The sequence below is a fragment of the Astatotilapia calliptera genome, chromosome 19 (genome assembly GCF_964374335.1).
Source record: "Astatotilapia calliptera chromosome 19, fAstCal68.1, whole genome shotgun sequence".
Classification (NCBI taxonomy): Eukaryota; Metazoa; Chordata; class Actinopteri; order Cichliformes; family Cichlidae; genus Astatotilapia; species Astatotilapia calliptera.
This window is the reverse complement of record NC_137440.1, coordinates 19,771,570-19,783,214: the sequence shown is the minus strand read 5'-3', so window position 1 is coordinate 19,783,214 and position 11,645 is coordinate 19,771,570. Positions and strand designations below refer to the sequence as shown.

The following is an 11,645-nucleotide window of genomic DNA, read 5'->3' as shown; positions in this document are numbered from 1 at the left end:
GGAACAAGAAATTAATGGAAATTAACTTTAACTCTATGTGCACATGAGTGTCATGCTCTGCATTGGAACGTTGCATTGTCCTGTCAAAATAATCAAATTGAAATTCCATATTTTTACAAAACCTTCTGTTAGCGTTGTAGATAGTTTATAATGATCGGTAGTTGCCTGCCCCTCTGTCAGGCATATATAGAAGGAGATGGTTTCCGCTCTCACTGTATTCGGTGTTATGTTGCACTCTTGTGGCGACCGCGGTAACTACAGGGAGAACAACCCGGAGCTGGATGCGGACACGAGCCTGTTGACCTGGAGTAGATGCACAAAAAGATGTCATATGATCAGGTGCATTGGTTGTGTTTGCTGTTTTTTGCCTTGGTTTTCCGTCCTGGGACAGCGGCAGAGGTTTCCGTATGGAGCATGGACATCAACTCGGTCAGTGTCTTTAACATATGTCTTTACCATTATTACATAGTCTCTAAGCTAAGTCTTCCATGGTAGCTGTTAGCCGAAGAAGCTAACTAGCCCCCTCTTTCTACCTGGCGCAAACACTGTCGTTTTGCTTTGACAGCTCTTGTTTGGATAGTCTGACACGACAAGTCGCTTATTCGCTTATTACCCCGCTTTTAAACCACAGATTTTCGTTTCATTAACGCTACTATTTCTGTCTGGACATTCAAAAGGTGATATTTTTCTCAGTTCCATTGTGTAAAAGCAGGTGGTGTCATGTTACAGCTTCGTTTGCGTCTGTGTTCCACAGGAAAAGTAATTCTAGTTTAGAAATTGATGGCTCAGCCGGTGATATTACCTCACTAAATTCAAGGTGAGCTAAAGGTGCTCCCGCGTGACGTGGATAGGCGATGATATGTGGAAAAAATACGTGTTGCATCATGTTATAAAGCTTAGGTAGATATAGTGGTGTCTTGGTATTTCTTTATATGTTGCTCTTCTGTCCAGACCGTTTCTGTTCCAAGGAGCCAGACTGTCATTTTTTAAGTGGTGTTAAGTAATAGTTTTTCACGCTATCTGGAGGGCTTCAAAGGTGTTTCTTAGGACATTGCCTACTTTTTAAAAACTAATTTTCCTTTGGTTCAAATCATCATAAATGTGTAAGGAGGAGATATAACAGTGAGTGTCTACAGCCATATGTAAAACACAGTGGAGGCAAATGACATTGGTACACTCAGCGATGGATGGGCCTCCCCAAAGAAGAAAAGCTTTGGAAGAAGCCTGGAGAACTATCCCTGAAGACTACTTAAAGATAGAAAGTTTCTCTTAGAGAGTTTAGATTGTGTTAAAGGATAAATATGTTCAGACCAAATATTGATTGATTAGTAATGTGCACACTTCTGTTTTTCCATTATATGCTGTATTTCCATATATGTTTGCATGTGTCAGTAAACCGCTGTACCTATTTTGTTATATATAATTTTAATATGACAGGTATTTAAAAAAAAAAAAATTCAGGAAAAGATTATTAAAATTGTGCTATCACATAATTTGTCTAGCACAGCAGCTGCAGCACCATTGTTTCCAGTACTCAGCACTGTATGCATCACACATGAGCAGATGGTGGTCCATAAAGCCATGTCTTTATGTGTAAATTGTACATTCTTTCTGAACACAGTTCAAAGGAATCTGCAGAAGTGACACATACAGTGATCGCTGATGAGCTGCTGACTGATGTGTCTCTGTTGGGTTTCAGACGCAGGATGCTGTTTTTCGGAAGACCCTGTATGCCAACACCACCATCTTCATGAAGTGTAAGTAGCCTACGTTCTCTAAGGTGTAGATGGCCAGGACTGTGGATGTGAGGATTCACACATAACTGTTGACTGGATGGCATTGTTGTGCTGTGATTTACATCCCCCACAGTGTGTTTATGGCTCTAACTGGTATCCAGACATTGCAGATAAGTTGGATGCCCTGCAGCCTTCAAACAGAATATCTAGAGACTAAAAGCAAAATGTCAGTGTTTAAAATGATGAATACTCTTTGAAAGAGTCTTATCTCCACAGTACAGATTGTACTGTGGTATAAATTTCTCTTCTGTTTGTAGAACTCATTGCTGGCATTCCTCTAAGGAAAATTAGACACTGACCTAGAATAGAACCTGGAATACTTTGAACTCCACTGACAAGTATTTGCTTGTCTGAATCAGCTAGTGGATTCTAAGTGTTGATATGTTCTTCTTTCTTCTATTTTTCAGTCCAGGGTGACTCAAGGCGGTGTAACAAAAGCTTCGCCTTCAACATCAGCTGGTACCTGCGCTCCTCTGTTTGCTATAATGAGGTCTTTAACACACCAGTGAGTATACACTAGTGAGTCTTTGAGTAAAGAAAACAAAGATATACTTTGGATAAATTTTGGTTTATCAACTTTTTTTCAGGATTTAGATATATTGTGCATCAACTGTTTGTCAGTCAGAGCAGCTGCTGTTTCCTTCCTGAAGCGATTTCTTGGCCTTGGCCTCAACTTCCATCTGGCTCCTTGTCCAAGGGCTTCTCAGACTCAGCTGCAGTTTGCTTTGTTGCTGTCAGACTTTAAGTGAGGGTCACAAACAAGGATACGTGGAGGTCACCTGTAGCACAAAGGAGACTTTGAAGTCAGATTTGATTTGTAAGGTTTGGTTCCTTTCAAGCTTGAACGTCTCTTCCAAGAAAATGCAAAGCTGGAAGGAAAGTAGTGCAAGTCCAAAGCAGTTTTACACCAGGAAGGAAATTCACTGCAATAAACAAACTTTACATTTTTCATTTCATCCATCCATTTTCTGGGCCACCTCCTCCAGCTCCTTCAGAGGCATTCATCCAGCAGAGAGATGTAATATCTCTCTATGTCCTGGATCTTCCTCTCAGTATAATATCCCTGAAACACCTCATCTGGCTTCTTTTAATGTGGAGTGATAGCTGCTCCAACCTGAGCCCCTCCTGAATGACTGAGCTCATTCCCCGTGAAGGAAGCTTATTTCCCACTTTTGTGTCTGCCTAATTTACCCAGAGTTCATAGCCAAATGTCTTGGCAGGAATGTAGACCAACAGCATTGGTTTCACGCTTCATGCCAATAGAGCAACTGCAAAAAGCACAGACAAAATCCTGAGACCACCGAACCCTCCACCCTTTACCCCTTCTCTGCGCCTAGAAGTGCTGTTCATTTAAGCTGAAAAGAATTGGCTTTACATCCATCCGTCTTCCGTTTATCTAGTTCAGGTTTGTGGTGGGCTGGAGCCTAATCCTACACCCTGACCCAGTTGCCAATCTATCACAAGGCACTTCAAATTTTTATTAAATAAAAAAGATCTAAATGAAATGAATACCTTCAGATTTAGTCAGTTTTACTGTGTGGGTTTGATGTAAAGCATGAACACACTTCTGTTTTGTAAGAGAAAAAATAAACCCTGTTTGTGATTTGGATGTTTGGATCTTACAAAAAATGTATTTACTATCTGAAATACTTTGGGCCCTTGAAATTAGGTTCCACTTACTTGCCTGTGTTTGCACTATTCAATGAGTCCTGTGAAGGCTGGTGCTTTTGTCTTTGTGATTCAGCATTATTTAGCTGGTGTGTAAAATATTGTCATATGCATATTAATGGTCATTTTTATATGGTGTCAAATATTTAGCAAAATGTGTTGAAATACAGTAAACTCAGTTACTGCTGTGATTGTCAAGTATCATTGCAATAACATCCTGTCTGTTCATTATAATAAACATAACATAAAGTACATGTTATAACACACTGTTTTGCAGGACAACAAAGCAAGGAACATGTTTGGCATGGAGCACATGCTGAAAGATGGCTGGAGTGGCTTCTACAGTCAGGGCTACATGTACTTTGACAACTGCTCCTCTCTCTTGCTACCAAAGGTCAGTGACAACGATACCGTCCTAGATCACTGTAGATGGCACATAAACTCATTTATTATGTGTGTGTAATAGTCCAGTTTCTGTGCAGCAGTTATCCAATACTGATGTAAGTCCGTTTTTAAACATGTGAAACTGCTCTTTCAGAGATTTCCTGCATACACTATATTATATATGCATATCTATTCATGTGTATTTGTTTACTTTGGCCTTTGTTTTAGGTCTATTACCCAGACTTCAACCCTTATCAGCCACTGACTAGCCCAAAGGTGCGTGATCGACACTGATCTTTAGACGCTTATTATAATTTTTCATTGTTCTTATCAGAATAGCCCTAAAACTACTTTTTTTCTCTTAGAGTGACCCATCCAATCAGAGCTTCTTTTGGTCTGAAAAACCGGTAAGACATTACAACAGTGAATAAACGTTATATTTTTAATTTTTGGAGGAAAGTTTTAATCCTTTCTGGGGGTATTTTATATTCCAGTGCTCATGGGAACAAGTGTAATAATGATAATCCTTTATTGTCATTATACCAAAAGTACAACAAAATTATATGCTGTCTCATTCAATGCAAAGAAATAAATCTATAAAAAGTATAAGAAATTGCTTCATTCATCAGATTTAAAAGTCTAAATCTTCTTTTTTAGGATATCAGTGCAGTGGCCAAAGCTTGGGAAGACAGTCCCTATCTGTTCATAGTGAAGGTGCAGCCTTTGTTTCGTGGCGCTGATGATGAAGCTGAGGGAGGAGAGCAGTCCAGCTTTACTTTTTCAAGTGAGAAACAACCATTTTGCATAAAGAGCTTTAGAATCATATTTCTTTAAACAATAACGCACCTTTCTTTATTTCCCAGTGAAAGTGGAGATGAAAGGTCCACATGAGTACTCCTCTCCAGCAGACTGGCCTCTCATGATGGTATAAATCCTCATTTTCTGTAATATTTAATTGCTATATCTAGGAGTAAAGGGAGTTGATGAATTCAGACATGTAAAATCTTTCACCATAGCACTGGAACCTGAGTGTATAGCTTACTTATTATCGATGACAAAGCTGAGACTGTCTCCCACTCTTGCGCCCATCACAGTTCTTCATGGTCATGTGCATTGTTTACGTGCTGTTTGGGGTTCTCTGGCTCTTCTGGTGCGCCTGTTATTGGAGGGATCTGCTGCGGATCCAGTTCTGGATTGGTGCCGTCATTATCCTCGGCATGCTGGAGAAAGCGGTTTTCTACTCTGAATACCAAAGCATCCATTACAAAGGAGACTACGGTTGGCAGATTTTCCACGCTCGCTTGTTTGTGGTATAAGTTTGTTTGGTTTTGGTTTTTCCTTTTCATATTTTGGCATCTGTTTTTCTCTTTGTATTATTTGTTTGCAGTGCTAGGGGCTGTGATTTTTGCAGAGTTGCTCTCTGCACTCAAAAGATCTCTGGCTCGAATCCTGGTCCTCATTGTAAGCCTTGGCTATGGCATAGTCAAGTGAGTTGATTCCTGAAAGGTTACCTGATTGTATATAGTCTCTAGTGGATAACCCACTGCTGTTACTTGTTTTAAACAAGCTCTTAGTATTAATGCATTGTTTTATTCTCCCTTCTGCTTAGGCCCAGGTTGGGCACCACCGTACATCGGCTAGTAGCTGTTGGAATTTTTTACCTTCTCTTCTCCTCAGTAGAAGGTGTGCTGCGAGTAACTGGTGTAAGTGTCTAATATTGATAAGAAGCAGATGCAAGTCTTTATCTTGCAGTCACCCTTAAGAATAGAAATCAGTTGTTAGCTAAATATTTATTGTGTGGCAGCTTTCAAAACCAAGACTACAAAATACTTTTTTATACAAGGATTATAAGAACAGTCACACATACATATTCTTTTTTCTTTTTTTAAATAAATAAATCATGCCCTAAATAAATAAAATACATTTGAACAAAGGTTGATTTAAAATGTCCTTTGAAGGCATACTCTCTGCTGATTAGGACACCCTTTATACTTCACTTCTAGGACCACATATTAAGTTTCAGTGGCCTCACATTAATTGTATCCAGGCAAGTGAAATGAACCCACTGCAGTTCAGTTAGTACACATTATTTGTTGCAGCCTCTGGAGGGTGATTGAAGCTGATGGCTGTGATGTATTTTTGCATAAAAATGTGGCCTGGTGCAGCAGGGAAGGCGCTCTCTATATATAAATTTGATTTGAGTGCAGGAGACCATAGAGAGGGAAGGTTACACAGGGATTCTGTCTCTGGGAGGCAGACAAGTGATCATGATAGAGAATGACAAATTTGATCTATGAGTAATTTTTCGAAAGAAGCTAAAGACACAGGAGCGAGTTCAGCAAACGCAATTTAAACGTGAGATAAGAAAGACAGCAAGGAGAATGAAGTAATGAAGTTGATTAGAATGTGTTTTGTAATCTTAACACAAGCTCATGTTTACCCAACACTTTCATAGCATGTACACGTCACCTTTCTTCTTTTGTGCTCGAGGTGATCATATTTAAATAAGATGCCGGAGTGCCAAATCCTCACCTAACGGTTGCAAACTTGTGCAGCAGTCTGTATCCCCAGGCATAGATACTTCCTAAGTTTCACTTGCCAGAGCACAGACTTCTTGGATGAGCTGTTAGTACAGTTAACCATGCAGAAAACCACATTAAAAACATAATTAAATGCTCTGAAAGTCACCATAAATACCACTACAGTTGAGTGTTCGAGTTCAGTGACTGTCAATTAACACAGATGAAGCCTAGCAGAAAGTGTCAGCTACATCTGTCTGTCAGATAAAGCAGCCACACCCATAATAATGCACGACTCAGGTGAAACAGGTGAGTTATAAAAAGAGCATTTTCACATGAGTTTAGTCAGAACTTCATAGATATGAAACAGAAATTCCTCCACCAGTAGTGACGTAATTGCTGCAGGATGGAGATTTGACTGCAAAAATCACATAGGTGCTCACTAACCAGAGTACCAGCAGCTCAGTTGAGTCCATTATTGCAAAGAGATGTCCTGCAGACAAATTTGGCTTATCGCTACAGACTGATTCAGATTGATTGCCTTGTGTTGGATATCTGACAGCATTTATATGCAAATTTTCACTGATCTGAGTGTTTACGGTCAGTTTGGTCACGCCAACAAAACTTTTTGCAGTCATTCTCCAGGAGCAAAAAGATTCTACCAAATCACTGGGCTACAGCAGATCTTTTCTTTTGAAAGGAGATTGACTAGTTTTTGGAGTCGGCCTCAAGTGGACATTAAAGGAACTACACTGCTGGTTTAATTCTTTAGTTGCTTGATTCACAGTCAGTCTTTGCTCTATTTTGTGCTCTAAGTTTTCAACAGATCTTCTTCTGAAATGTGTCTCTTGTCATCTTCCTACAGGGCTTCTACGGGACTGTTGCCCTTGTGGCTAATCTCAGCCTTTCCCTCATTGACTCCTGTGTCATGTGGTGGATATCCTTTAATCAACTAGCCTGATGACTGCTCAGGTGTCACTGTGATTTGTATTATCACAAGCACTGCACATATAGGCATTTGATTGTATTTATTTAGAAGCTGTCCATAGACAGTGTTTTCCTTAATTTGCATTTACATTTTCATCAGCTTGTCTCAAACCACTCGTCTCCTCAAGCTCCGCAGAAATATAGTGAAGCTCTCGTTATATCAGCACTTCACTAAAACGCTCATCTTCTCTGTTGTCGGTGAGTTACAGCTGTACTGGGGTCTGCTTAGCTTCCACGTTTCCATCAGTCAAAAGATTACCGTAAACTATGAAGCCAATTATGAAATGGTAGAAATGTGCTGCACTTGCTCCTCTGTAAGATGTGGTCAGACTTGGAAAATATGTTTTATTGTGGAGGGTGCTGGAAGCTGGTGAGCTAAGCTAAACATGTAAACCTACTTCTGTATAAAGGTAATGAAACTAATATAACTTATAAAAAAAAAGCTAATTTCTCCTAGAAAAACTAGGTTTTTCTATTGATTTACAAAACATGACATGTTAATGAGTTATAGTGCTGAGGGCTGATTTTGTCTTCATTAGCCTTTTTGTACTTTATTATCAACTCGTGTGAAATCAGGTTTATTGTTTCCTTCTGTTACCAACTTGTATTTAAGCTCCAGTCTCCTGCTTTGTGTTTACTATGTAGCTGTCAGTGTGGCCAATCTTCATTTAACCCTTTACAAGAAAGGGAATCTGCGTATTTCCATATGTGATAAATATTTTTTGAACACATCTGTTTCATTTAAAAAAAAAAACACACACATCTCCAGTTTACCAATGCTGTGGCTAGAATTCCCTTCAGGTCAATTTGTTGTTTGTGTGCTGTAGTTTCTGCGAAACACGTGTATTTTGTTTACAGTCATCTAAATCCTTGGTGTTTATTTTGTGTCCACAGCTTCTATCATATTTATCATCTGGACCACCAAGGTCTTCAAGCTGGTCGACTGTCAGAGGGTCAGTTTGCTTTCTCTTTTGGCTGAGTTATATTTATCTTGTACTGGATTTCACTGCTTTTCCCCTGAAATCTGTCCTTATCCTTTCTGCAGGGTTGGAGGGACTTGTGGGTAGATGATGCATTCTGGCGCCTGCTCTTCTCCACTATTCTTCTGGTCATCATGGTGCTGCTGCGGCCCTCAGCCAACAATCAGAGGTCAGCGTCAGTATGGAGTTTGGGCCAAAGTACCTCTGTGTAAGCTCGCGGTTAACGCGATTCATAAAGGTTTCAGCCTATGTGGTGTTTCCTTTCAGGTTCTCCCATTCCCCTCTGATTGATGATGATGATGAAGAGGAAGAAGCCAAGGAGCCCATGCTGAACGAAGCCTTTGGTACGACATTTGACTCCTCTTGTAATTTAAAGCCCCAGACAAGTGTTTGCCATATTAAACAGTGTTTGAAAAAGAAACTGAATGCTCATTTGTGTTACACAGTTAAGTTTCTTAGAAAATGTTGGTTTTATTAAACTCTAGTGCTGTGTGTTGGGAGAAAAGGTAAAACAGCTTTTGATAAGCTTGGTTGTGTAAAACAGTTAGTTGCCATAAATGTAGTATCCTGCCGGCTTGTCATCTTGTGCCAGCTGATTCTTTACATTTTGATCAGTTTTGTTTAGGTTCCACAAACAGGATGTTTTTTATCCTATAGTAACAGTGTTTAAGTGTAGAATTGAGGCCAGTAGGCTTGTATAACACAAAAATATAAAACGACAGAAATCACAGAAATGTTTTCCAGCAGTTTGTATCTTCTGTTGTATGCTCTAATAAACCCAAATAATCACAATTTTCCTCACATCCTTTACTGACACTGTCTGAGCTTTGTTAAACCTTGTTTAACCCAATGACACATTCTCAGTCTGTTTGTATAGACGTTAATTGAGAAATTTATAATCATTTAATAGTATCAGAGTAAATGATTTCAACTGCCTTTTCTTGATTTTTCAGAAGGAATGAAGATGAGAGGCGCAAAGCCTGACATTAACGGCTCCCAGAAAATGTTGAGTAAAGAGGTAGGTTGACTTCTGACATTTTCTCTCCTGCGTTATTGTCATGTTTACTTAATTCTGTGTTTCAAAACTGTGCTTTTTGTCAGGATGAAGATCTAAAGTGGGTTGAGGAGAACATTCCTACTACTGTTGCTGATGTGTAAGTAAACTTTTATTTTGGTGAAAAACTGCTACACTAAATGACATTTGGATGGAAATGTGGAAAAGTACTATATTGCTGTTATTCAAGCCATATTCATAGTGTTTGACTAACTCCTGATGTGGGTGGTATATCCATGGCCTCTTTCTCTGTTTTTTTTTTCTTTTTCCCCTCCATACAGAGCTCTCCCTGTAATGCTAGATGAGGAAGAAGTAAGGAGCCTTTTTACTTTACACATGCTAGTCCCATGATTCTACTCACACTTTAATCTATTTAAAGTCCTGACCTTTTACTATGACATCATTTAACAACCACACTGCTGTGTTTTTTTTTCCAGGAAATCTTGAAAACCAAGATGGAGAGATCCAAAATGGAGTAGAAGACGATCTGAGAGTGAAAAGAGAGGAATTCGACTGAGGCAGCAATGAGTGATCTGATTACCAAAAATGTTGGGGGGATGCATATCTGTTCTTTCTTCAGACACTTTTAAAAAAAAAACCTTTTATTTCACAGGCTTTCGGTAACACTACAGTAAGCTCTTATATTAACGCCATACTGTGCAACCCGGAGTGACTGGGTCGGCTGCTGATGGCATTCTGGGATAAAATACAAGCAGTTATATAGTATAGCATTTATATTTATAACTATTTTATTTGTTGAACAAAATGAAGGAGAAGCTGATTCTGTTACACAAGGCACTAGTTATTGGGAGATTTGTGAAAATTTTCTTTTAGTTTTTTTTGTTTTGTTTTTTTTAAAGACTATTATAAGTATTTAATGAAACATGTGATATCCAGTGCAAGGGATAGATGATCAAAATATTTGACAAAAGCTCCAACCACTTCAGACTGCACAGATAACTCCTGGACGGGTCAGAGTTGTAGGAATGTGAGGTCCTTTTTGGAACACAGTCAGGTATGACTTGTGATGCCTGGCCATCATCAAAGCCAAGATATCAGATGATGCTACAAACGGAAGATAATGAACATAACTGAAAACATTAAAGTAGTTTCATAATAGGATTATATTTAAGCCATTGCAGCATCTTAATCAACAATAGGTTATCTTCAGTGCTGTGCCATATATGTAAAAAAGATGCGTTGTTACATTACATATTTATTTGATCACACGATTTAATATTTAAATGTGCAAGTAACTCTATTGTACAATTAGCCATTTAGCCAGACAGCTAAAAGCAAATGTTTTAATGCTTAACCAACAAATATGTGTGTTTAATTGTTAACACATTATTACTGTAGTGTCTGGCTAACTGGGTCATTTTGAATATCAAAATAGTTAAGCCACTGTTAAAATCTGTCATGTTGATACTTGAAGGATATCACCGTCGTCCAGAAAATAAGCCACATCTGTTGATCTGGGAGCATATAACGATAGTTATGGAGCTATATCAATGCAAGGAATTAACTGTAATAAAACCGTAGGAGGCGTGTTCATTTTGTAGACACGTCAGATCATTTCTTCAGGATGTCGTCCACACACTGATCAGTTTAAGTGAGTTGAAATTTGACTATATTTAATTGGTTGATAAGTGTAAAAAAAGTAAAATCCTGTTTGTAAGCATTAGTAGTAAAATTAAGCCTGCTTTATTTACATTTTTATGAAAAGTAACTTTTTTTTATAGTTTTGATTTCATATAATAGATCTAGAAACACTAGATATTGCAGTCACCAAAGTGAACACTTTTTTTCTAGCCACTGAATAACGAACCTGGATAGCTGAAAAATATACATGTAATTTAGTGTGTCTATAAAATGTGCTCTCCGACCCCCTCCACCAACAGGTCCAGAGTTTTATTTAGGTTCTCTGTTTACTTTAGTAGCACAGGGGAGTATCATTTCACCATTGTTACAGATTTCTCTGACCCTTTCCCAGCTACGCTCAAAAATAGCCTTATCTGGAATAAATCCTCATCCTTGTGTGATCTACTGCAGTATGTGTGGATAATTTTAAAGTTCTGAACTATGTTTGGTTTTTTTCTATTTGTCTAAATCTTGTTGACAATATTTTATTTCAGAGAGACACTAAAACCCTGTGTCTGGATTTGAGTCTGCATTGTATTGTGAAGCTGATAATATTGTATGGCTTTTTGCGTATGTCCTGCAAATAAATTTATATTGAAAGATGGTTGAAATGTAA

At 38.5% G+C, this 11,645-nt stretch overlaps 1 protein-coding gene across 2 annotated transcripts; it reads left to right on the top strand.

Annotated features, from left to right (window-relative positions):
- Positions 1-219: 219 nt before the first annotated feature.
- Positions 220-11,633, top strand: LOC113011651 (transmembrane protein 87A-like). Of its 2 annotated transcripts, none has more exons than XM_080293735.1 (20): positions 220-429; positions 1,700-1,757; positions 2,204-2,301; positions 3,742-3,858; positions 4,077-4,124; positions 4,214-4,255; positions 4,506-4,632; positions 4,712-4,773; positions 4,943-5,126; positions 5,236-5,335; positions 5,458-5,551; positions 7,233-7,306; positions 7,446-7,552; positions 8,249-8,307; positions 8,400-8,503; positions 8,602-8,678; positions 9,291-9,352; positions 9,436-9,488; positions 9,670-9,700; positions 9,826-11,633. In XM_080293735.1, exons 1-20 carry the CDS (start codon positions 313-315, stop codon positions 9,865-9,867), a joined length of 1,656 nt encoding a protein of 551 aa, XP_080149861.1. In that variant the 5' UTR covers positions 220-312; the 3' UTR covers positions 9,868-11,633. The 2 variants fall into 2 exon arrangements, with proteins under 2 accessions (XP_080149861.1, XP_080149860.1); XM_080293734.1 differs by having other exon boundaries at positions 221-429; positions 9,288-9,352.
- The last annotated feature ends 12 nt before the right edge of the window (positions 11,634-11,645 follow it).

Bases quoted from the DNA above. Each gene is read 5' to 3' on its own strand.
- LOC113011651 (XM_080293734.1), top strand. From the start codon at position 313: ATGCACAAAAAGATGTCATATGATCAGGTGCATTGGTTGTGTTTGCTG. The intron at 1,758-2,203 runs GTAAGTAGCCTA...TCTATTTTTCAG, and splicing joins CACCACCATCTTCATGAAGT to TCCAGGGTGACTCAAGGCGG. The intron at 4,774-4,942 runs GTATAAATCCTC...CGCCCATCACAG, and splicing joins CAGACTGGCCTCTCATGATG to TTCTTCATGGTCATGTGCAT.